Source organism: Ursus americanus, chromosome 25, assembly GCF_024610735.1.
Source record: "Ursus americanus isolate L20-20 chromosome 25, mUrsAme1.1.p, whole genome shotgun sequence".
Classification (NCBI taxonomy): domain Eukaryota; kingdom Metazoa; phylum Chordata; class Mammalia; order Carnivora; family Ursidae; genus Ursus; species Ursus americanus.
In genome coordinates, this window is record NC_142151.1 from 43,159,800 (window position 1) to 43,185,341 (window position 25,542).

General features: G+C 57.8%; 1 protein-coding gene across 2 annotated transcripts; it reads right to left on the minus strand.

The window, feature by feature from the left end:
* Positions 1-2,244: 2,244 nt before the first annotated feature.
* KRT80 (keratin 80) lies at positions 2,245-25,232 on the minus strand. 2 transcript variants are annotated; one of them, XM_045800800.2, is made up of 9 exons: positions 24,839-25,232; positions 18,732-18,940; positions 14,161-14,221; positions 13,804-13,899; positions 6,716-6,880; positions 6,139-6,264; positions 5,314-5,534; positions 4,777-4,832; positions 2,245-4,642 (listed from the first exon to the last, which is right to left on the minus strand). In XM_045800800.2, the coding sequence occupies exons 1-9, from the start codon at positions 25,136-25,138 to the stop codon at positions 4,518-4,520; spliced, it is 1,359 nt and encodes a 452-aa protein (XP_045656756.2). In that variant the 5' UTR covers positions 25,139-25,232; the 3' UTR covers positions 2,245-4,517. The 2 variants fall into 2 exon arrangements, with proteins under 2 accessions (XP_045656756.2, XP_045656757.2); XM_045800801.2 differs by having other exon boundaries at positions 2,245-4,677.
* Between the last annotated feature and the right edge of the window lie 310 nt (positions 25,233-25,542).

Below are 25,542 nucleotides of genomic sequence, written 5' to 3' on the forward strand. Positions count from 1 at the left end.
GCCAACTCTGAGTCTCCCAGAGAACTGTTCAGGAACAGCTAGTGGGAAAGGATGAGAGAATTTCCTTGTTTGGGGAGGGAAATAATTTTCTTTCTTTCTTCTCTCTCTCTCTTTCTTTCTTTCTTTCTTTCTTTCTTTCTTTCTTTTCCTTCCTTCCTTCCTTCCTTCCTTCCTTCCTTCCTTCCTTCCTTCCTTCTACACCCCCGAATCCCCCTCCGAATCCCCCCCCAGCACTAACTGTTCCTTCAGTGAGCCAGGCATTGCATTAGTGCTGGGGGTACAAAGGGCAGGGAGATGTGCCGTCACCTGCATGGTCGTCGGGGCTAGGAGGCCTTAGTTGGGAGGGTACATCCTTCATTCATTCTTTTATCAATTTCACATTTATTGAAAACCGACTATGGGCCTGGCCCTGGGCAAGGCCCTGGGGAGGTCATAAGATGCCATCCCTGCCCCCGAGGAGTTTAGAGTCTTCTGGAGATAAAAGGCTCAAGAGTAGGCAAGTGACACATGGCTAAAGCAGAGGGTTAGGGATAAGTGTTGAATGAGTCTAACGTCTCCCTGAGCATCCAGAGTAGGTCTAAGGCACAGACTAACTATGTGCTCAATAAATGTTTGGAAATGAATGACCCAGATGTGGGGAACTTTCTAGATAACTTATGAGTTAAAGGTTGCAGTCATTCCAGTAGGTATGTGATGGTACCTAATTCTGGTTTTCATTTGCCTCTTTCTGTTGTGTCAAGCTGATGATCGAGTATCTTGTTATGTCCTTATTTGTATTCTTCGAGTCTACTTAGTTCCATTCGTGTTTAAGTCTAACCTTATTGTAATATCGCATTGTATTTATTGGTCATTGTACTTGTAATAATCTTGTACTTGTAATAAATCTTCAAGTTAAAAGAACAACTTATGAGTTAAAGAGTAAAATTGTTTTAACAAGATGGTAATAAAAATGCTACATACGACAACAGTAGGAAGCAGTCAAAATGGTTCTTAAAAGGAAATTTATGGTCTTCTGGGAATCTCATATTGAAAAAGAAGAAAGATGGAAAATTAAAATATTCAACTCAAGAAGTTGGAAAATGATAAAAATAATAAATTCAGGGGCACCTGGGTGGCTCAGTGGGTTAAGCATCTGCCTTTGGCTCGGGGCACGATCCCAGGGTCCTGGGATCGAGCCCCACATCCGGCTCCCTGCTCAGCGGGGAGTCTGCTTCTCCCTCTCCCTCTGCCCCATCCCCCTGCTCGTGCTCTCTCTCTCAAATCAATAAATAAAATCTTAAAAAAGAATAAATTCAAAGACAGTGGAAGGAAGGAAATAATATATATTTTTTGGCTCTGAAATTCATATTCAGATTCAGAAATTCAAATTAGTATTCATGAAATTCATACATCAGAAATTCACAGAAAAAAATAAGTAGAGAGTCGGTCTCAGTTCTAGGCCTCTCCTGGAGGGGAATGTGGATTTTCCATCAGTTTCTCTTGAGTTTGAGAGCAGGGCCCATCCCACGGGGGCCTCAGAAGAATGGACAGATGCTGAGTAGAAGTCTCGGAACTTCCAGACCCGGGACCTGGCTGTGCTGTGCCCGGAGAGAGCCAGCCCGAGGCCTACTTGCCTGCATTTGGCATCCGAACTAGTGGGCTGCCTTTAATCCACAGTGTGTGCCTATCCTAACAGTAGCGACCTCACTCATAATCCTTTACACCTGTTACAGTTCAGAGTGCTGGAAATGAAAGGTGTGCTCTTCCTGATAGGAATGAACACAGCTACCTCGTCGGATCCTTAAACACCCTATCAGGTAGGTAGGGAAGGTCTCTGCTCCATTTGGCAGATGAGTAAACTGAGACTCTGTTTGTCTGAGGTCTCAGTGAATGGGTGAGTCAGGACACCGGTGCTTCCAAGTCCCTTCTTTGTTCCCAAGCTTCCTGTCATCGAGACACCTGCTAGCTCTTCAGTCTAGCTAGCTCCTTGGTGCTCACTTAAAGCCCCGCTTCCTCCAAGAGGCCTGTGCTGACCCTCTGGTCTCCTGAACAGGCCTTTCTCTTCCCTGAACTTCTCATGTGGTTAGGAAGTCCGGGATGGCTATCTTAGACACGCAGCTTATCTCTCAACTTGACTGTGAGCTTCTTGAGGTGGGGGGTGGGGAACAGTGGTAGGTGTCTTAGTGCAGAGCTGGGTTTGGAGAAGATCCTCAATCCTTCTTTGTTGATCTCGAATTTGGTTTGGCAGGATTAGGCCTGGACCCATAGGAATATATTCTGGGCTGTGCCAACCCCAAGGTCGGGCAGAAGTGCTTGAGGAGGAAACCGCCACCAGTCAGGGAATCCCCCATGTCTGAGCTTGCTCGGGCGGCCACGTGGTGCCTGGACATGTCAGGAAGGGCCGGGAACATAGGTCGACACTGGGAAAATCTCCTTACAGGATGGTGGGGCAGGAGACCTTTTTGGGTCCAAGTTGCCTTGGTCTGAAGTTATACTTAAGTCCCTGGACCCCTTCCCCCATAACTGGAGAATCCCCAGAGTTCTGTGGTCAGCCTGTTTGACCAGTGACTGACCAATCCTGAGAGGAGAGATAAAAACGGACACACAGCGTTATCCACGGACACATCTCAGCACTTTATTCATCCCTTGGCAGGGAGAAGGGGGGCATTGCCCCAAGATAGTCAGCCAGCCAGGTGGGGTGGCTGGGATATGTGTTGTCTACCCAGATAGTAAATACAGCACTGATTATGCAGAAACAGGAAGGGAAGCAATAAGTTAAAAGCCACATAAGTTATGAAAAATAATATATATACTTTATATATCTTGTATCCCCATGGAAGATTCGCTCCCTTGGAAACCAATAAATAGGCAGAGAAAGAGCAGCAATCAGCACCCTTTTTGGGACTTCAGGGATGAGTGTTTGTCTGAGTTCCCTCCAGCCTGAGAGTCAGCAGCCCTTCAGCGCCCCCCACAGGCATGGAGGACCTTGAAGCTTTGCTGGGGCCCAAGGCCTTGGGGGACCATGTCCTGGAAAGTGAGATGAAGGAATTAAAGACTGGGGCTAGCAGAGGGGTGAGGCAAGGGGCAGGGAGGGAGCAGGGAGAGAGCAGGGAGGGAAGGGGAGAGGGTGGGTGGTGGAGTGGGAGCCTGGAGCTGCCAGGATCCCCCCTACCAAGCCCCAAAGGTGAGAGCCAAGACAAGGAAAGAGGAATGCTCCTCCCAGCACCAAATCTTCTCTTGGGATGCAGAATTCCTTTTTGGTTGTCACTGGGGCTCCCCAGCCCAACCGGAAGGGCTCAGAAACTCCCAGACCTGCCTGGACTGTGCCTTCTTCATGGCCCCCGCTCGGGAGGCAGGGGAGTGGGTGTGGTGGGAAGAGGGGGTGGAGGGGGAAGGAAAGAAGCAGCTCTAACCCCACAGGTGTGAGGTGTTCCTGGGCTCCTCAGTAGATGCAAGGAGGGATAGAGTGGAGGGCTGGGCTGTTCCGCTGAAGGAGAGAGCAGGGACCCTGAGAAGTGGGATTCAAGGGAAATGGCCCAGGGATTCGTGGTGGGGGGTGGGGGTGGGGCTAGGGGTCTCCAGGGCCTGGTCTACCAAAGCCAAGTTTCAGGCTTGAGAAACACCTAGGCGTGGGGAGGGGTGTGTGTGTGGGGGGGCAGAGAGCTTGGATCCTGGGCAGGTTGGTGAACCCCAGGATGGCAGGGAGGAGAAGGGAGGGCCAAATTCCCCTGCCTGGTCTCAGGCTGCCATCTGGCCTCCCTCTCACAGGGGGTTTATCATGGCAAGAATAGCTTCTGGAGAAGGAGCCGGGAGCCGGCCGGCAGCCTGTCCAGGTCTGACTGGCCCTCTGTGAGGGCCCCACAGGAGGAGGGAAGGGGCACAGGCGTCTGGGCTGACCTCAGAGGTCCATGCTCAGGTCCCACACACCTGGGGAGCTTCCTCCCTTCACTCCCTAATACTGTCAGGTCTCTGGGGGCGCCCAGGTGGTGCAGGAAAGCCAGGGGTGAGCACTCAGCCTCCCCAGGAGCTCCAGATTGGGGGAGGGGGCCCAGGCGGTCCGCCTCAGCCCCTGATCCATGGCTGGCTGGGGCTGGGTGAGCGCGGGTACCAGACTCGGTCCTGAGGCAGAGGCAAGGTAAAGCTTGATAAGGGGGTTTAGGGCAAGGGTTGGGCGAAAAGGGTCAAAGGTTCCTTGGTCGGAGCCCACTGTTTGGGGAGGAGCCTCAGGAGGGAAAGGAGGTGGAGATAAAACTGACCCCCAGTTCCAGTTTACCCAGTCGGAAGACCTCTGGCCAGAAGGTTGGAAGGGTAGGACTGAAATATTGAGATGGAGAGTGTGATTCTTAATAGCTGGTGACAGTCCTGTACCACCCCCAGTCACCCACGGAAAAGCAGTCCTGGTTTTGAACCCTCCCCCTTTCAGTTCAAGATCAGGTTTGCCTCCCCGTCCAACCCAGAGGCTCCAAGCTGTTTGCTTGAGTCTAGCTTAAGTCCCTCCAGCTGCAGGGGAGTGACTAGGCTCCTGCGCTCCAGCTGCCTTACTCTGAGACCTCTGACTCCTGCGACAGGAACTTCTCAGACATTTCGGTGATTTTGATCACGGGACCTTTTCTGTTCTTCTTTTTCCGGGAGGGGGCTCTCGAAAGGCCAGACTTGGAGGTGGCTACAGGGAACATAAGGGGTGGGGCAGGGAAGGGGCTGGAGGTTGGGGAGCCACTTAAAATGACGTCTTTAGGGTCATGATTCCCCACACCGTGTCCCCTGCCCTCCCATGGGTTCCTAGGGAAGCAGACTCACCGGTTCTAGATGTGGACTGCACCACGCTGACCATGGCGGCTGAAGGCAAGTCCATTCTGGGGGAGGACAGAAATGGGGGCATGTGAAGGGGGCCTGTGGCTTAAGCCCCCCCCCCCCGAGTCTGGGGACCCTGGGGAGTGGCAGGTGGAGGGCAATTCTTGCTTGTTATTCCCAGCCCTGGGCTTCTCTGCTGTGTGACCCTGGTTAGCCAGTTTGCCCTCTCTGGGCCTCTGTTCCCTCTCCCCTGCACAAATGGCTAACATTTACGGAGCACTTCATTGTGACAGACGTTTGTATGCGGAATCATATTAATGCTCCGTACCAGAGGCTGTGTTATGATCAGCCCATTTTCCAGATAGGAAAACTGAGGATTTAATGAATGGGTCAAGGTCCCAGTTTGTAAGTGGCTGAGGCCGGACAGGATCCCAGGTCTTCCTGGCTCACGGTAGCCTGCTGCAGGGGGAGGCTGGCTTTGTGTGGGACTGGCCCTCCTGTCCTGCCCCTCCTGCGGCCCGACCCCGCGGCCCCAGCCCTCACCGGCTCTCCTCGCCCTCCACCAGCTTGCGGTAGGTGGCGATCTCGATGTCCAGGGCCAGCTTGGTGTTCATGAGCTCCTGGTACTCGCGCAGCTGCCGGGCCATGTCCTGCTTGGCCTGGTGCAGGGCCTCCTCCAGCTGGGCCAGCTTGGCTTTGGCGTCCTGGAAGGCCAGCTCCCCCTGCTCTTCCGCCGCCTTGATGTTCTCCTCCAGTTTCAGGCACTGCAGAGGGAAGGGGTTCGTGAGCACCGGGGAGAAGGAGAGAGTGGCCAGGAGCCGGCCTCTGCCCTCCGTGGGGGTGCACAGGGCAGGGAGGGCAGAGCATTGGTGTTCCTGGGTGTGGCAGGGGGGTGCCTTGTAGCAAGAGGGAGTTCAGTTAGACCTAAGGAAGCCCTTTCCAGAGGCCCCGAAGGAGGGAAGATCCGCAGCGCCCAGAGGAGCCCGTCCCAGCTGTCCTGACAGGGCAGTAGCTCCTCTGGCACGGCTGGAAGCTGGGCTTAGCCTTCCACCCCTGCTCTGTGCAGTTGGCCGGAGGCTGGGAGGGAGGAGGAGGGCTCTGGGTGATTGTGGCCGTGGGCTCTGACTGGTTCCCACAGCCCTGGCCAGTCTACAGAGCACCTTTACATGCGACGGACATGCGGTCCTCACTGCCATCTTAGGAGGACAGGAGAGGAAACTGAGGCACAGAGCTGCCAAGTGACCTGCCGAGGGTCTTGCATGTATTCGGTGTGTGTGTGTGTGTGTGTGTGTGTGTGAGAGAGAGAGAGAGAGAGAGCCCTTGCACTCCTCCCTGCCTCACCCCCGGGCGGGTGCTCCAGATACTCACATGGCTCTTGATGGAGAGGATCTGGGATCGAAGCTTCTGGATGCGCACGTTGAGGTCAGCGATCTCACTGCGGCAGCTCTGGAGGCTGTTCCCAAACTCAGCTGAGCAGGCAGCCCGCTCTTCCAGCTGGAGGGCGTGCAGGAGGTGACCGTGAGGGGCAGCTCGCTGTGTCCCTCCCAGCACCCTTGCCCCTCGCCCCTTGCTGCTCCTTTTCTCTCTCCCCTCCCAGCCCCTCCTCCTGTTCTGCAGCCCAGCACTCCCAGGCCATCCTCACCCTCCGACGCCCACCAGGCCCAGTTCTGGCTGGGCCCCACACCTGGCCTGGTGCTACTGGGTGACAGCACCTGAGCTTCTGGGGGGCGCAGACGCTGGGCCTTCCCCCACCGCCCCGCCCCTCAGCCCCTGCAGTGCTGGGCTCTCACATTCTCCATCACCCGTCACCCCCGTGCTCCCCACTCCCTTCTCCTGGACTCTCAGCGCTCAGAGCTGAGGGTGACTTCAGCCTTCCCTGGTGCAGCCTCCCTGGCCCGGCTGCATCCCGCGCCGCTCAGTCAGCCCCGCTCCATCAGTCCCGAACCTGTCTCCGGGAGTAGGCCTCCGCTTCCTCCAGGCTGCGGGCCGCGATGGCGTCATACTGGACCTTCACCTCCTCCACGATGCCGCTCAGGTCGATGTGGCAGCGGCTGTCCATGCCCACGGTCACCGACACGTCCTTCACTTGGGCCACCAGGTCCTTCAGCTCCTGGCCGGGCACAGATGTGGGGGCTCAGGGCTGGTGGGCAGGCACCAGACCCTCAACCAGCCGTGGTCCCTGCATCCCCAGGGCGAGTGGAGAGTGGCCCTCTCTGTCTTCTGGAGAGAGGACCCAATGATTAAGGCCTCCCTGCCACTCGCCCCCGGCGCCGACTCTTGGGAAGCCGCTCGGCACCGCTGTTCACCCACAGCTTGGCCTCCCTCTCTGGGTGGAGGGGACAGGGCAGCGACGGACTCCTGCCTCCAGAGGCTCACCCCACGAGCCCAGCGTGGGACACTTTCCTCCTGGCTGAAGTGGCAAAGGCCCAGGATGTCTGGCTGGGGGGTTTCGGCCCTTCTGCCCCATTAAGCTCAGTGGTGTGCAGCTCGGCCTCCCCTCTGGATGGGAGCTGCCTGAGGGCCTGGGGAGCCACTGTCCTCTCTGGGTCCCCCCACGTCTGGAAGCCAACAGCTCAGTTTGCTGAATAAATATTGGAATAGGGGCAGGAGTGGGGCTGTACTCCCTGCTTCCCTGCAGGGGCGGAGGCCAAGGTGAGTTCAGGGTCGCCCTGGAGGCTCGTTGCCCCTCCCCATCTGGCTGACCAGGCCCCCACAACAATGTGATTGGGCTTTAGTATTTTCATCTTCTCCCCATCCTTCTTTCCTCCTCCTCTGTCCTTCTCTCTGCTTAGAAAACGCCAGCCCACATTCTCAGAGAGCCCTGGAAGTGGTAAAACCTCTCATTTCCCCAGGGGACTCATTACAGGCCAGCCTCCGAGCTAAGTGCTTTCCCCGCTGTCCCTGCCAGGCCGGCAGGACCGCTAGCCCCAGGTTACAGAGAGGAAAGACACTCGGCACAGAGAGGTTACCGAGACAACCGTGGGCGCAGAGCAGGCCCCCAGAGCCCTTGCTGCTCCCACTAAGCTCCCCTAGAGGGGCAGAGACAGGAGTCGGAGCTTCTGTCCTTCTAGCCCCAGGCTGCAGCCCAACAGCTTTTGGGCCTGAATGCTCAAGGTGCGTAGAGGGGCAGAGGGGGACAGGGGTCTTCCTACGGGGCTGCGGGTGTCACCTTTCAGGCCCTGGGCCACTGCCCCTGGAGGTGCCGAACCACCCAGGCCTGGGCCGGGCTGCTGCGGGAAGGAGAAGCGAGGGGCTGTGGCCAGCATTGTACTGGCAGAGTGAGTCAGGTGGCAGGGAGGGGGCCAGGCACTCCGGGAGGCAGGGGTGGGGCTCACCTCTGGGAGGGAGGGCGTGGGGCGCACAATTACTCCTACTGGCATTCACAGTTCACCCTGACCCTTACTTAAGTACTCCAGTCAGCAAGTTTTGGTCACTGTTCCCATTTTTCTGATTGCCTCATAGGTGTGTGTGTGTGTGTGTGTGTGTGTGTGTGTGTGTGTGTGTGTGTGTGTGTATTAGGTTTTTCTTTTGTTTGTTTGTCTGAATCAGGGTCCAGGGGAGATCCCTATATTGCAATTGGTCCATAGGTCTCTCTTATTCTGCAGCCACGCCTCCATCTCTCTCCCCCCCACCCCCTCTTCTTTGCTATTTTTTGTACTGAAAACACCGGGCTGCTTGTCGCCTTCCCCACAGTCTGGACCTTACTGGCTGCACCGCGGTCCTCTGCCCCGTGCATGTCCTGAGACCTGGCGGTTGGGGCTGAGGCCTGCTCAGATCCAGGTTCCGTTTTCGTCCCATGACCGCGTTCTGAACTTGAGGGCTGACTTTGGGCCCCCTCCTGACCCTTGGTCTGTCTTTGTGCGCGGAGTGGCTGTGGTTGAGCCTTTGGAGTCTCTAGCAGCAGCGGCTGGTGCTCTGACCCACAGCTCGTACCCCTGCGGGGTCGGCAGGGTCAGCCAGAGCCACAGGGGCAGCCGTGGAGGCCTGCTGAGGAAGGCCGGCTCTCCCCTGTCTGCTAGCTGCGCGACCCTGCCTGCCCGCATCCCTGGTGACAAGGATCGGCTCCTGCAAAAGGAGGCTGAAAGGGAAAGCCTGCTGGGGGCCGCTGTCTCCATCCCCGAGCTGGCAGGACCTGCGTCTCGTGGCCAGCCACCCCTTGAGGTCTCCTGATGAAGAATTTTGATTGATCTACAAATGAACTTACCAGACAAACGTCTCTGGGCGAAAGCAGGGGCAAGGCCCAGCTCCTGGCTACAATAAGGTCGATCGTACCTACAGACTCACGGCCCACCTCTGCTGCTCGGGTCACCATCAGAGACTGACATTTCCCACATGGAACCGGGATCCCAGGCAGGGCTGGGCTGCGGACAGTTTCCGGAATGCAGCTTTCAGGATTCCTTGGTCGACATGTTATGGGGGAGGGGGGTCAGGGGGCATAGGGAGTTCCAGAGAAAGCCCTTTAGTCCTGGCCTGGGTTGGCACTTGTTATGGGCCAGGAAAAGGCTAGGGCACTGTCAGAACGCACTGGAACAGGGCTTCTCCTAGCAGGGAGAAGAGATTGGCAAAACAGAGCCAAGGGAGCAGCCTCGATCCTTTCTGGAAAGAGGCAGGGTAAGCATGAGCTTGGTAAACAGGAGTAGGAAACGGAGGGTTTAGAACATCTGTAGACCTGTTCAGGCACGCCGGCCCCCGCTGGGCCGCAGAGGGTATAACAATGGTGGCTTGTGTGCTGCCGCCACGGGACGGGCCCTCCAGGTTGGCAAGAACTGAGCCAAGGTGCAGTTTAGAGCTTCTCTTCAGAGCCCAGAGCCTGAGGAGATGGCCACGTGTGGGCCCATCCTCTTTGTGGTCCCCGGGTCAGGGGAGGCGGTGACCCTGAGAGGTAATTTAGGGCTGCTCCGTAAAATGTCGTGCTTAATGGTACCAGGCTCTGAACACTACCCCTTCTTAGCAGCTGTGTAACCCCGGCCAGGTTTTTAAACCTCTCAGAGCCTCTGTTTTCTCATCTGTAAAATGGGTATGATTATAGAATTGAAACCAGCTAACTTTTATTAATACTTACCATGTACCAGATACTGTCCTCACTGCTCGAGGATATATTAACAACACAGATCCTCTCAACAGGCCAGCGAGCTAGGCTCTATTATTTCCCCCCTTTGACAGATGGGGACATTGAGGTATAGAGAGATAGAACATGCTAGAGTTCACATAATGACTGAGCCAGGTTTCAAATCCAAGCTGCTCTCAAGTTTGTGCTCTCCTAATCGTGATCCCCACCTTTACAGGGTTGCGTGAGGAGTAAAGGAGATTACACCTGGAAAGCACTTCACCCAGTGCCTGGGGTGCAGTAGGCGCTCAATGCATCGTCGCTAAGGATGCTACTGTTGCGACAGGGATGACGCTGGGGTCGAGGGTCGAGGGGCAGAGCGGCCTATTCCTGGAGCAGCCTCCCTGGCAGTATGACGGCAGGCACCAAAGCAGCTTAGACCCGCCAGGCTGTCTCTGCAGGGCAGGGCACTCTGGGAGGTGCACCCGGCTGCGGGGGGGTCCGCAGATCGCACCGCTCGTCTCCCTGGAGCAAGAGTTTATGGGTGGGGCAGGTGGCGTTCTGGCTGGATGCGGCCAGGCCCCGAATGCACCTGGGAGCTGGCGTGTGCCTTGGAAGCTGAGGGGAAATGTGAGCCCCTGGGTCCTCTCACCGGCTCGCGTCCCTGGAGGTGAGGGGCAGAGGGGCTGCCTGGGAGGCTGTAGGGTACACATGAGGCCCAGAGCAGCCCGTGGCCATTGGCTTCCGAGAATTTATCTTGGCCGTGTGTGTGTGTGTGTGTGTGTGTGTGTGTGTGTGTGCAAGAGGGAATGTTTTCTGAAATGCAGAGGTGGGCCTCCACAGCCATGCTTTTCTGATCTGGTGTCTGCTCCAGAGTTGGAAACAAGACTGTCCAGCCCTCCTGGGGCTACTCACTTCCCGCCATGTTTTTCCTTCCCCTGAGGCCGCCATGGCTGGCACCTTCCTTTGCTGAGACCTGCCTGGTCCCATGTGGTAGCCACGAGGCATATGTGGTTGTGGGCACTTGAAAGGTGGCTAGTCCGAATTGAGCTGGGCTGTAGGTGTAAAATGAATACCCATGTTGAAGACTTGGCATGAGAGGAAGATTGTAAGACAGCCTATTCACTTTTTGTATTGGGTGCCTGGGTGGCTCAGTCGGTTAAGCATCTGCCTTTGGCTCAGATTATGATCCCAGGGTCCTGGGATCGAGTCCCGCATTGGGCTCCCTGCTCAACGAGGAGTCTGCTTCTGCCTCTCCCTCTGCTGCTCTCTCTCAAATAAATAAATAAAATCTTAAAAAAATTCTTTTTGTATTGATTACATAGCTGACTAATCACATCGTGAGTAAATTGTATTATTAAAATTAATTTTTTCTGTTTCTTTTTTTAAAATGTGGCTACTAGAAAAACCATTACATGCGTGGCTCATGTTATAGTTCTCTTAGGGCCAGCTTAGAGACCCACTGGTGAGGGGAATCTTTTTAGCACAGGATCAGGGCTGCCTTGTCAGCCTGTGGCGGTGCCTGGAGAGAAACGCAAAACTTACGACCCGACACCAGCTTGGCACCTTGCTGCCCCCAGAGTACTAGTCACTGCTCCATGCACCGAGCAACCCCACGTCCACAGTGGTCGCTTCTCCACAGCACTGCCGTGACCGCACAAACCATTCCTTTACCCTCTCCATACCACCCCCGCCCCCGGGACCCCCAGGAGCCGCCCATCACACTTAGAATAAGATCCAGAGCCCGATTCGGCGCCCAAGGTCCTCGGTGAGCGGACCCCAGCCACAGCTGTTCCTTTCTGTCCCCTTCGTCACCAGACTCACTCCTGCCTTAGATGCTTGACAGAGACCCTCCTTCTGCCCGAAGCCCTCTCAGCTCTCCCCTGGGCTGGCCCTCCCCGGTCTGGACCCTCTTTCACTGGTCCCTCCTCTGAGAAGCCCCCCGAGCTTGACTTTCCCCTCCTCCTCCAGCATTACCGCGTCATCGGGTTCTGTGCAGCCCGGCCCTTTTCAACCTCCCAGATGATCTTGCTCAGATGTTTGTTGACTTGCTTATTACCTGTCTCCCCTCCTAGCTCAGTGGCAGCCCCTGAGAGCATGGACTTTGCCCGTCACGCTCACTGATGTGACATCAGTGCCAGGTACCCGGCAGGCGAGCAATAAACATTTGTTACACGGATGAACGGATTTAGTCGTCAGCAGAACTCCATGAGCCTGGTATGACGACTCTCCCATTTTACAGATGAGGAAACTGAGGCAAAGAGAGGAGAAACAACTAGCCCAAAGTCAGAGAAATGGAAAAGAAGATAGAGCCAGGATTGGGGTCCAAGGGCTGTTAAAACCAGATGGAGCAGGGGCCAAGAAGTTTTGTGGGGGTGCCTCCGGCCATGCCCAGGCCTCTTGCTGGCCATGCCTGGCCTACCTCCATTTGAGTCTTCCACGCCGGCTGGGCCTCTGTCCCGGCTGGGAGCTTGGGCTCCAGGCTTGCTGAGATGCACAGAGCCAAGTGCGGATTCTGGAACATTGGCCCTCCTGCTGTCTGCCTGGCCGCACAGTGAGTGTGGGCAGAGGAACTCCTATCCCCCTTTGTAAGCCAGTCAGCGGGCTCAGTGCCCTGCTCAGCCCCGGAGAGCTCAGCCTGGCTCAAGAGGGCTCGGCCAGGGGCGGGAAGCTCCCATGGCCACAAACAGGTCTCAGGCCCACGGAAGCCCCCACTGGGGGCCGGCCGAGCCTGCTGGAAAGCAGTGTGGCCCATATGCAGCCACGAGGCCCAGTCTCCCTCTCCACAGGACGAGGCTGCCAAGCTGTGGTCAGCAGCCCCTAGGGCAACTTTAGCAGAACTTCTAATTTAATTTATTTTTTATTTTTTTGAAGATTTATTTATTTGAGAGAGAGAGAAAGAGAGAGAGCGAGAGAGCAGGAGGAGGAGCAGAGAGAAAGGGAGGGAGAAAAATCTCAAGAGGCTCCCTGCTGAGCACAGAGCCGGACACAGGGCTTGATCCCACGACCTTGAGATCATGAGCTTGAGATCATGACCTGAGCCAAAACTAAGAGTCAGACACTTAACCTTGACCGACTGAGCCACCCAGGCATCCCCATTTTAGTGGAACTTTTTGATGGTGGTGGTGACTTCGATCCCTGCTCTGATCTTGGCTGCACTGCCATAGTTTGGCACCAACGGTTTGCAGCACACAGGTGGCCAAGTCCTGCCATCCCCCACAATGGCTCTGCCTGCACACAGCCGAACTGAAGTGTGGCCCCTCTACCTCTCCACTCCCGAAACAGGGGATGTGGTGGCTGGAGGCAGAGTAGAGTGGAGGGGAGTGTCTGCAGTCAGCAGTAGGGCCCACCTGCGGACTGCACTGGCAGTGTGCTAGGCCTTGGGGGTCATTGTCCCCCGAGGCTCAGCCGAGGACTTAGGGACACAATCGGAAGGCATCCAGAGGCTCCTCTGCCTGCATTTACCGGGTTATTTTTGTTCCGGCAGAAGCTAGCATTGTCTGGGAACCTAGGAATCGGAATACAGCTCTCCCTTGCCTGAGCCCCGATCTGGGGAGGGTGAAGGGCATGTCTGTCCCAGCTAGGCCTGCAGGTGCCTGCCATTTAGGCTGCAGGGGTGGGGAGAGATGAGTTCAATCAGAACAGCTGTGCAAGGCCCCCTGGCTCGCAGGCTGCTGCCCAACCCTCGCCTGGATGCAGCAGCCCCTGACATGCACTCCGCACTCCAGCACGCTGGAAGAAACAGGTCCTCCTTGAGCGCAAGGCCTCGTGGGAACTTGCCTGTGCTCCATGAAAGGAGGGATGAGGGGACGTGGTGGGTTATTGATAGCAGCGCAGGAAGGGGTTGGGAGATCGCACGTCTGTGTTATGCCTGTAATGACTGCCGAAGCCCCCATGTCCCCCTGGACACCCTTCCCGCCCCCGCATGCCTCACCTGGGGACAAGTCAGCTCTTGGCTCAGTGGGACACTGGTCTCATTCTCTCACCTGCTCGTAGAGGTTTCTCATGAGCTCCACGAAGCTCTGCAGGCCTTTTAACTTGGTTTCCAGTTCAGTCCGACGAAGACACTCGGCATCCAGGTCCTGGGGGTGGGAGCAGTGGTGAGTGCCAGGGGAGGGAGGGGGTCCCAGGGTGGGAGTGGGGTGCCCATCTGCCTGGGGGGGGGTGATTGCCAAGGGAGCCCCGGCTCAGTGCCTGGGAGGAGCAGCGGGGTGAGGACAGGTACCCGTGTCTGTCTGCGGTCCCGGGACTCAAGCCTCTGAGGGCTTGGCTTGGGGAGCCTGAGGGAAGGAGGGCAGAGGGTCCGTGAGGACAGAGTCCCTGGGGCAGGCTGGGCAGGCTACCTTCTTCAGCTGGACGAAGGTGAACTCCATGTCTGTGCGCTTGGAGATCTCCTCCTCATACCTGGGAGGGGGGAGGGAGCGAGGCAGCAGAAAGAGAAAGAGAGAGGCCACTTAGCGGCAGGTGGCCGGAGCTTGGGGTATGATTAACCCCCTGGAGCGGGGCTCAGGGCCTCTGCTGTCCCATTTGGTGCCTTGTGCCAATTAGAAAAAAAGTGGCCTTTGCCTCGGGTGGATACAGCCCCTCGTCTTTGACACATGCCTTCTAAGCCCAGGACACCATTCTCTCGCTCCTTCGGATGATCAGCCAGTCCTCTCCTAGGGGCATCTGTCCCCTTCCTGGCTCTTTCTCATATCCACCTCCTCCAGGAAGTCTCTCCTGATTGCGCGGCCCTGTCACCCTTTGTTCTCTCATCTTTTCCTTATCTCCTCCCCCAAGAATCTCCATCTCCAACAAGCTGTGCCTTTGGTCAGGTCTGCTCTGAGCTGTCTGCTCACAGCTCACCCTCTCCCCCCTCCCCACCTCCCCTCTGCCTTGTTAGCTGGTAGGAGACCATTGCATCATGTTCCCTCCAGAGGGGCGAGTGTGGACGTTGCAGTTAGATAGACCCCCATTGTGTTCTTGGGCAGGTAACCGCACCCCTCCTTCCTCGGTTTGGCCCGTCTATTAGGGTGTGTGTGTGCACGTGCGGGGTCGGACCACGCCCACCCGACACCATGACAGACGTGCATAATCGATCCTGCATGAAGGTGGGCTCCCTCTCTTAGATCTGCCTCCTCCTTCCTCTACCCCACCTTGCGTTTGGAACAAGGACACCGCTGGATGAGGGTCGGGCTCTCTGGTCTCTGACCTTAGCCCCTCCCTCTCGTCAAACCTCTGTCTCACCCCTCTCTGGGGTGAGTGTCCGCCAGGCTTCTCACCCTCAGCCCCGCCCACCTCCGTGGATGTGCAGATTCTGTGGCCTCCTGTTTCCTTCCCTCCATTCCGGGGAATGCCTGAATCACTGGCGGCTCTAATTACAGCCGCCTGCCCGCCCCAGTCCCTGACCTCACGGGCAGGGGTAGCGTCACCCATCGCCCACGTCAGCTGGCTGGACCTGCCACCGCTCAGGCCCTGTTTTCCCCCAGCCTTTACCAGAAGCTGAGGGGAGCAGACCCCAGCGGCGAAGAGCCCGCCGGTACCGGGTCTCTGAGCCTCGGTGTGCTTAGCACACGCACCTTGCCGCTACTGCCTTGGCTTCCCAGAGTCTGCAAGGGGCTCTCGGGATGCGGGTCGCGGGCGTGGGCTGGAGGGTGGGCCAGGGGGGCTGGTCTGCAGTCTGGGGCCTACTAGAGCCAGCACAACTCCCGGAAAGCTGTCCTCGTGCCCTCTTCTGTGCAAGTGAGCTCCACAGCCACACGGCTTGGGGTTAGATCCTGGTTCCGTGCTAACTAGCTGTGGGACCTCGGACACGCTGCTCGTTGTGCCTCAGTCGTGACAACAGTGATGTCACGAGGGTTATATAAGTTAATCCACCGAGTGTTTACAACAGCACATGGAACCTGCTAAAGCTGTTATTATCACCTGAGCTCTGCTCTCTCTAACACCAGGCCCTGGCCCTCAGCCCCTCTGCCTTGGCCTCTAGCATTTCTGGAGACAAACACTGGGAAGCCTCATGGCAGAGACAGTGGATGGTTCTCTGCCCTTCCATCCCAGACTTCCCACTGGGAATTTGGTGGCCTCCGAGGACTTCCCTGCCCTGGAGGTGGGGGTCTAGAGAGCTCCATGGTGAGAAGCCCCTCATTGGCTGGCCCTCCCTGTGTAAGCACAGTGGTCAAGGCTCTGCCCTTCTCCCCTCCCTTCTGGATAGCAGAGCTCTGCCTGCTTGGGGACAGGACCTTGGAGAGAGCTGTCCAGTGGGGGTTCTCTGAGGTGTGGAACCTCCTCCTTACCCCTCATTGTCCTTCCAATTCTTTCGTATGGCCTTCCCTTTTCACCAACTCCACTGGATTTCAGCCCTAGTTCACGCCTTCGACCAGATGCTCTTGTGCAGTGAACCTCCTGCACAACCATACATGGCACCCCTGAGTCACTTGCTATGTGGCCTTGGGCAAGCGATTTCCCCTTGTGGGGCCTCTGCTTCATCCTTAGTAAATACAAGGGTTAGCTAGCTGATCCTTGGGGTCCTGGCTACATCAAAGCTTCTGGAAGTCTCTATCATTATAGAGACTTAGGTAAATACTATTTCCTCCACTCCACTCCCAATCCCCTGACAGTCTGCCAGCCACCAGTTCCCAAACCCATTCTCAGCCCTTTTCAGCTTGTCACACCCACCCCGGCCCCCCCCCCACCCCCAACTTGTTTATTTCTAGGAGTGAAGCTGATCTCATCGGCCTTGTAGAGGCAGGGCACACCCCTCCCTGTCAGGGCTTGGCCTGGCGTCTCCTGGCTCCTGGGGCCCCCCAGGCTCTACACAGTCAGGCTGCAGCTTCCCTGGCTCTGGCCTGTGGGTCTAGAAGCCCTCCAACCTCACCTCCCCCAAGTCTGGTGGGTTTCCTACCCAGAGAGGGGAAGAGAAGCCCTAAGCTGAAACAGCAAGCTCAGGCCGCAGATGGAAACCAGGCAGCTGGCCAACTGAAGAGGCTGAACCAGATTAAAACAACAAGTAGAGTTTGTACAGAACTTCCAGTTACGAAGTGCCTCCGTGGATGTGATCTGGCTGGGCTCACGGAGCAGCCTCATCCCATGGCTGGCTGGGGTTACGGATGGGCTAGTGCACATGGCTGTGTGACTAAGGACAACTCCCTGCCCTCTCTGGGCCTGTGTTTCCTTCCCCGTGAAAGGACAATCCCAGGCCCCCACCCAGCCATTCTCTGATTCTTTGAGGGCCAAGGAGCTGCTAGACATCAGTGAAAGGAATCTTGGATTCTGGTGTGCTAACACGATTCTCCTCCTCATGGTCAGATGTTGAAGCGAGGCAGCTCAGAGTGGGCAGTGAGGTTCCCCGTGGGTTTCTGTAGGAACTGGTAGGGCAGGGGCGGGGGGAGAGGTGGCCCCTTGGCCCCAGAGGGGCCCAGCCGTGAGGAGGAGCCCAGGTCAGGGTTGCAGATCATGCTTGTTGGTCAGAAAGTTCTAACTAGGGGCGCCTGGGTGGCACAGCGGTTAAAAGCGTCTGCCTTCGGCTCAGGGCGTGATCCCGGCGTTCTGGGATCGAGCCCCACATCAGGCTCCTCCGCTATGAGCCTGCTTCTTCCTCTCCCACTCCCCCTGCTTGTGTTCCCTCTCTCACTGGCTGTCTCTATCTCTGTCAAATAAATAAATAAAAAATCTTAAAAAAAAAAAAAGAAAGTTCTAACTAGATCCACAGGTGAGGACTGAAGCCCCCAGAGTGGGGAGAGCTTGCCACGTGACCATCTCCTCTGAATATGGCCTGAGCAGGGGAGGTCACAAGGAGAGGTGGTGGGCGAGCTGAGCCACAGCCTAGACCTGGCCTCCTGACAGGCTGCCCCAGCCCCGCCTGGCTGGCAGTTCCCAAGACTGCAGGCCTCACCTTGGGTTGGCAGAGCTTGGGGCAGGGCCAAGTGCAGGAGGAGGGGAGGGGAGGGGTTCAAGCACAGCCCACCCTCCCTCAGCCAGGCTGAGGGCCTCCTCAGAAGGAGACTGGACCAAAGGAAGGAACGCAAGGACACAGCCTCTCTGCTCTGTCTCAGCCTCCTTGTTCTTGAGGCTCTGCCCACTGTTTGGTCAGAGATGTCACCTCTCCTCCGAGGGACCCAAGCACCTGGTCTTGTCTCTCCAGACTGCAAACCTGTGTCAAGGACTACTGTCAGCCTTCTAGGGTCTAGAAGAGTTGCCATTTATGGCTGCCGAGCGCCATGCTGGCCTCCCAACTTCCTCCTCATGCCAGCCTCGGGATGGTTCAGCGTTGCCATTCCCACTCCACACAGGGGGTACTGAGGCTTGGGTGTTGAGCAGCTTGGCCGAGGTCACAGAGCTAGTGAGGGGTGGGGGGCCAGGAGCGAACCCTTTCCAGTCTCCGAGCCCCTCACAGGCTGGGGCTGTGACTTTCTCATCTCTCTAGATCCCAAGGCCACCATTGAGGTCAGGCTTGCATTACCTACAGGGGATTGCTTCTTTATGCCAACGGACCCCACCGTTTCTGCCCCCTGCCTGGCCCCGCTTCCCTTTCCAGCCCACTTGAGATCAAATTTCCAACTCATATCCGAGGCAGGAGCCCATCCGTTGCTCTAGCTGGTGACAGTTTCCCATTGCCAGTGGGATGTGTGGGCGAGAGCAAGCGTGTTTACGGGCACAGGAGGAGGGGACAGGGGACAGGGACTGCGATGGTGCCTGGGCCCGGCAAGCACGGGGCTTAGCCGTCCGTCCACATAAGACTGACTTGGTTGCAAGGGGCACTGTTTGGGAGGGTTTAGAATACTGGCGGGCACATAGTAGGTCCTCAGGAAGCACGTCTGTAGCAAAGTTTAAGGATGTTTTCTTGCTTTCCAGCTCGGGTGCCCAGGGCCTTGCATCTGGGTGCAGGCTGGTTCCCACCCTCGGTCCCTGCCCACAGTCCCTCTCGGGCGCACCCTACCTGATTCGAAACTCCTCGACCTTCTGGAGCACCTGCAGCAGGTTGGCCTCCAGCTGTCCCCGCTCCTGGCTCACTTTGCGCAGCTCCTCCTGCAGCCGGCCCTGGTACTTCTCATAGAGGTGCCCGAGGTCGAAGGTGCCGGAGTCCTGGCCTTGCAGGAAGCGCCAGCGGGTCTCCAGCAGCTGGTTGCGCTGCTCCAGGGCCTGCACCTGGGAGAGGAGGGGAGCAGCGGTGAGAGGGCCAGGCGCGGAAGGGTCGGGCACGGAGGCCCCGGGCCAGCCAGTGAGCCCGCATGGGGGTGTCCCCGGGCAGGGGCAGGTCATCTGCTCTGTGCTCGCCACCCGGGCCGCACCGGGTGCGTTCAGATCACATCTCCAGCTGCTGAGGGTTTGTACAGAAGATGGCCAGATAAGGAGGGAGCCAGAAAAGGGTGGAGTCAATTAGGAAGGTTTCCTAGGGGAGGAGCGGGGCCCGAGAGAGGAGGGAAGGGGCTGAATGTGCCAATGAGGTGACAGGCCCTCCATGGCCGCCTGGGGCTTGGGTGGGAGACCCCAGGGAACACAGGGTGTCAGAGGCCTGTCTGCCATCCCCCCACCTGACAAGCCTAGTCTCATCTTGCTGTGGAGGCTCAGCAGGGTAGGGCCTGGGTAGTAGCTCATTGTGAATCCTCCGGACAACCCTGGACTTGTAGCCTCTGCAAGCCTCAGTTTCCCCAGCTAGAAGTTGGGGCTGACGTGGCCTGCCCTGGCCACCTCTCGGGGCTGTCTGGGACAGGAAGGCGGGATGTGCTCCGGAACAGTAATACTGGCAAATGCGTCCCCTACTGCGTGCCAGGCCTCGTTCTAGATGCTGGACGCCTTGGCCTCATTAGATCCCCACAACCTGATGGGTTACGTGTAGTCGTCCGCCACACTTTACAGAGAGGCTGCATAACTTGGCCAAGGTCACAGAATTAGCAAGGGGCAGAGCCAGGTGTGGAACCCAGGGCAGCGGGGGTTTAGAATCTTTTAACCCCCACAGCACGGGGCTCCTGTCTGCGGCTGGAGCCACTGCGGGCCCTGGGACCCACCTGCCCTTCCTGGACTGGCTTCCGTGGGAGCCCGCATTGTCTTGAGGGTGACGCCTGGGAGGGCTCTGGGCGCAGCGGCTTCTCTCAAACTGCCTGCTCTCTCTGCTCCAGGGGCTCCCACGGCTCCCAGCCCAGCCACGGCACGCCGTCAGGATCCCTCTTGAATCCTCTCGTGCCTTCCACCCAGTGCAGCCCAGCACAGCGTTGGGAGGCCCCCTGCCTCTGCCCAGGGTGCCTGTCCTCTCTAGGCTCCAGCCTGCCTCTGACTGTCCTTTCCACCATCCCCAACCCTCCCGTTTGCCCTCCCAGCTCCCCTCCTGCAGGAAGCCTGCTAGAACCACAGCTCAAGGGGCACCAGGCTGGCTCAGTCGGAAGAGCATGTGACTCTTGACCTTGGGGTCGTGGGTTTGAGCCCTACATTGGGTGTAGAAATTACTGAAATAAATAAAAGGAAAAAAAAAAAAGAATTACAGCTCAGAAGAGCCCACCCCCCTTCCTTACAAGGTCCTCAGTTTATCTGAGAGCCACCTGCTCTCTTCTTGGAATCCCTACCATTTGGTGCCCATGTCAGGGGCAGCTGGGAGAGATAGCTGGGGCCTGGCTCCTCGGCAGGCTGTGGTCACGAGCGAGCTGTGACAACCAGCCCAGGGATGTTCCCCGTGACCACGAGCAAGCGGCTGGCCGCCCCCCGCCCGCTGCTGGCACTAGCTCCAGGAATCACATCAGGAAGTGCCAGAGTCATAGCCAGGAGCCTTTCGCATCACCTGGTTTGTACTTTTAATCTACAGAGCGGGAGGTGAGGGCCCAGGGTGGTCAAGGGACTTGTCCAGGATCACATGGCGACTTGGAGGCCAAGCTTCCCAGGCAGGCCCGTCTGATGGCCGCTGCCCACTCTGGACCTTCATGGACTCCCTGTTTCCTTTGAATTTGGGGGCCAGGTGGGCACTCCTCTTTCTTTCTGTCCTGCCCACATTCTTGGGTTTTTCCTGTGACACCCTACCATCCTTGAGAAGTCCCCTTTGACATTCGCATAGACAACACCGGCTGGAATCCTGGGCGATGACCTTCGTGGGCTGTCACTGCTGGGCTTAGCTCCCATTTGTACTGGTATGTTCTACTCACAGCCAACCTAAGCCTGCAGTCCGCTGTTGTCACAGCCAAACAGGTTCCGTAGGGATGTCAGTCTAGAGGGTTTCTGGCGTGTGTGAGAGCGATCCCTGGTGGGGGAGATACTTGCTCACTCCACCTTCCTTCCGTTTTGACAAGCCAGAGCCCTGTGTTTACACTGAGGGTGAGGTGAGAGGAGAGATGCGAGGCTCCTTCCTCCACCCATAAGCAACAAAACACCCTTTACACCAGGAAGTCCTTCCCTTAGTCTAACCTCAATTTCCTATGCTTCAGTACTAGCCGCTGGGAGATGGCATGCATTTGACTAGCTAGTCCAGCCAGAGGGCACTTCTGGTTGCGAGAGATGGGGCAACCCTTTCTCCTGCTGCCATGTGTGTGTGTGGGGGAGTTTCTTGTTGTCTCAGTGGGTGGGGATGGAAACTCATCCCCCATCCAGAACCTTCCCAGCACCAGGCTCCTCCCTCTCTGGAACAAAGGCCCAGGGAGGGCTGGGTAAGCGGTTAATTGCTCTAACCTGTCCAGGCTGCTGATCGCTCACCTCTTAGTCCCCTTCCTCCCCATTCTGGCTGACCCCCCTGCCCTTAGATCATAGGCGGCACTCTAGGAGGGGCCTTAGAGGGCAAACCCCTGGTCTACCTGCCTCCCATTTTACAGGGGAAGAAACTGAAGCCCAGAAACACGGAACTCACTGTGACCCAGCCCCACCGCCCGGCTGAAAAGCTGGCCCAGCCCCGGGGTGGGGAAAGACATGCTTTTTGTACTGGGCACTGAGCAGCCCCAGCTGGCTGGAGCTCCGGGCTGGGGCCTCCCCGGGGAGGGAGGCCTCAGATCCCAGGCCCATGGTCCGAGCAGTGAGCTTACAGAGTTGTGCCCCTGGGGCACACAGGTCCTTCTTCTCCTGTGGGGGGTGGTTGTTGGGTATCAAATCCCCTGCCCTCCAGGAAAAAGGCTGGTTTGTGCCCTTCCGCGAGCAGACGTCCACTGCGCGATGGCTCTGGTGACTTCCGGAGGCCACACAGGCCCACGGGAAGACATTGTGCCCATCCTTCTGTCTCTGGGCCTTTCACCATGCCTCTTAGGTCCCCTTTTTACAGACTCCTCAGGTGGGCTGCTGGCGGTCCTTTCTCTGGTCCCATCACCATCCCATCTGTGGTCTGCACTTGCGGGAGAGAGGGACCAGTAGCCTCTGTGGGATGGCACCGCAGCCTCTCCCTGCCTGCCTCAACCTCCCCTCCTGCTGCTGCTGCTTACTCCCCCTCCTCTCAGGACTGTATCCCTACCCATCCTGCCACTGGCACAGGCTCAGGGCCGTTTACAGAGCAGGAGCAGAGCAGGGAGGTAGAATGGGAAGCTCAGAGAGGGTAAGTGGCTTGCTCAAGGAAACACAGCCTGCAAAGGGAAGAACCAACACTATTCCAGGGACCCTTGGCCGACTCTTGGGGGTCAAACCCCCATCCTCTTCCTCCTCCTTCTCTTCCTCTTCCTCTGTCTCCTCCTTGGTGCTCTCTGATTTCTCTTGGTGCCTCAGAGGGCCCAGAGGGGACGAGGAGTTGAAGGGCCCCTGTCTGTTTCTTCTCCTTGCCTGGAGCCCCCAGGCACGCACTGCTTACAGCATCTCGCCCCTGGGCCCACACATTTCTTTCCAGCCCCGAGCGCCACTGCTACCCACAAAACTCTCCCACCCCCCGTCCGTCTTCTCAGGCTCCTGCCTGGAAGGGGCCAACTAGGTTCAAGAGCTCCCCGGGCTGGGCCCATTTACAATATTTGTAATTTAACAAACAGAACCCATTTGGTACATGGTAAGTGCTTTTTAAATGTTTTTCAAAAATTATTCCATTTGATCCTGACACGCCCATGACACGGATGTGTACAGAGAAGCAGAGAGGTCAAATAATTTGCCTGAGATTGAACGGCTGGTCCGAGGGGGAACCAGGATTCCAATCCAGGAACGGCGTTTCCCTCTGGCCCTTGAGGCCTTTACAAGGAGGCAGGGAGGGTCATGAGCTAACAGACCCTCTCTGTAGAGTTGCTGGATCAGCTGGGGCTTTGGGGCCCCAGCGATCAGGGTCCCAAGAGGCTGGCACCCATGGCTCCTTGCGTCCTACCCTGAAGAGCATCTGTCTCCAGGCCAAGGCTCTAGGGTTGGGAGGCTCCAGTTCTGCTAAAGACCTCAGAGGGCGTCGCCCTGGCCCCTGGGCACCGGACCCCAGCCCCTGGGGCCCCCTCCCTGTGCCTACATCCCTTTCCCGTTCCCAGGGCCGAGGCCCAGGGTGATATCAGCCCTGGCATTCAGAGAGAAAAGCCACCCATCCGAGCCAAATTACATAGCTCATGAAGCATTCCTTTTAAGGGATTAAAGCGGTTTCGAGAGGAGGTGGCTGTTCAGAGCCCTGCCTCCCGGGGCAGCGGGCTGCTTTCCTAGGGCACACAGCCCAGCGGTGCAGGGCTCGCGCAGCCTGCCGGCTGGGGCCGGGGGAGGGAACGCCCCCCAGGCGGGTGGTTGTCCTTCTCCAGCTGTCATCTCTCCTCCTCTTTCCCCGGCCCTGGTCACCCTGGGTGTGGGCGCGGGAACGCGGGTCTGGGCACGTGAGTTGGGCGGAGGGGGAAACAAGCCCACAGACCTGAGTTCAAGTCCAGACTGTACACTTGGCGGTAGTATGACCTTGGGCAAGGCACTTAACCTCTGGGATGCTGTCTCCTCATCTCTGCAGTAGGAGAAGGAGCCCCTGGGGAGTGTGGCTGTGGGGGCTAATGACACACATTTGCCAAATGTCCGCAGAGAGCTGGGCACAGGCACATGTTCCATACATGTTACCGTCTTCCCTCTGCCCCTCTCCACGGATGCCCGCCTAACGGGGGACCCTTGCAACATGCAAGGAAACACCGAGGCAGGGGGACAGGTGTGGATAAGGACCGAAGCGGGTACAGAAGGATGGGACTCTGGTGTCCTGAGTAGGAGGGAGAAGCTGAGTTTTCCTCATCTGTAAAATGGGCATAAAAGGACTTCTTTCAGAAGGTTGTGGAGGGAAACCGAGGTAAATATGTCAAGCATCCAGCATGGTGCCTGGCGTGTAGTTAGCAGTTCGGGCAGCTGTTACTACTAGGATCCTTGTTTCTGGGCAGGGCAGGGGGGCAGAGCTGGGAGGGCTGAGCAGGAGAGGTCTCTTGGAGGAGGTGAATCAGGAGGGGGTTCGGGAGGTGGACAGGACTTTCTCAGAGCTCTTGAAGTCCATGACCTGGTACAGAGATGGACAGGAGTACCTCACACCAGCCTGCTGGCCAGGGCAGTGGGGTTTGGGAAGTCTGGATGCCAGGGACTCACTTCCTTTCTCGTGTGGGTGCTGGGGAAGCCTGGCTGTCTGTCTGCTTCTGACTCGCAACATTGATTCTTGGAATTCCTATCTCCTGACATGCTACCACAGCGCCCCCTAATCCAAAGCCTCCTTCTGGAGGCCCCAGGTGCCCCTGTGGCTCTGCTGGCACTTCTGACCTCCAGAAGCTGAGCAGGGCTGAGGCCTGGAAAGGACGGCGGACTCTTGGGGGCTCATCTCCTCTGGCCACCTGCCTTGGAGTCGGATGGCAAACCCTGTCTCCACCAGCCATTCCTATGGGAGGGTATCCTCCTTGCCACACTTGGAGCTCCTCCCTAGTGTCCACCTGGGGGACAGTGACCCCAAGCCACGAAGCACATTATTACCCAGACATCCCTCAGAGCCGTGCCTGAGCCTCTCTGTCCCCCAGTGCCAGGATGGCTCAGAGACTACCCTCTCTGCTCAGAGCTAGCCTGCCGGCTCCTCATTGGCTGGGGTCAGGGGTGGGGCGTGATGCTCGAGAAATACAGCGCTCAGCCACCTGCCCAGGTCTGAAGGTCCCTAGTTTCCAGGACCCAACCCCCCACCCTTCTGCTCACCTTGCCAATCAGGGAGGCAAATTTATCATTGAGGACCTTCATCTCCTCCTTCTCCTGGTTCTTCTGCTGCTGGATGGCTGGGTCCACCTTGAGGTCCAGGGGCACCAGCAGGCTGGGGTTCACGGTCACCTTGGAGATGGCGCCAGCCGCCTCGCAGCCTGTGAGGCTGCGCGAGCTGAAGCCTGGCCCGGGGGTCCCACAGCTGCCCCATCCCGAGGTCACAGGCCGGGGGCCGCCTGCAGGGGTCACCTCACAGCTGCTAAGGCTGCTGAAGCCAACGACGCAGGAGCGGCAGGCCATCGCGGCCCCCGGGCCCGGGACGCGGGAGGGCACGCGGGTGTGAGGGAGGCTTTGAGGGGTGGCAGGCAGCTGGCTCTGGTCGCAGGCAGGGCAGGCTGGGGACTGAGGAGCAAACACCTGTCCTACAGTGCTCATTAGCTCCAGGAGGGCGGGACGCCTCGCAGCCCGACCAACCTGTTAGATGATGCGATGCTCCCGCCCCGCCCCCGGCAACACGCACATCTCTTCCCCGCCTGCCTGCTTGAGGGGGCTGCTCACAGGCCCCCCTGTCCAGCTGGGTCTGGCTCCGGGAGGGGAGGGGGCAAGGCCGGGCCAGCTGGCGGGCTGGGTGGGGGTGCGGTGGTGGCAGAGGAAGGGCAGACCCCAGGAGGAAGGAGAGAGAGGTGAGAGAGAGAGCACCTCTC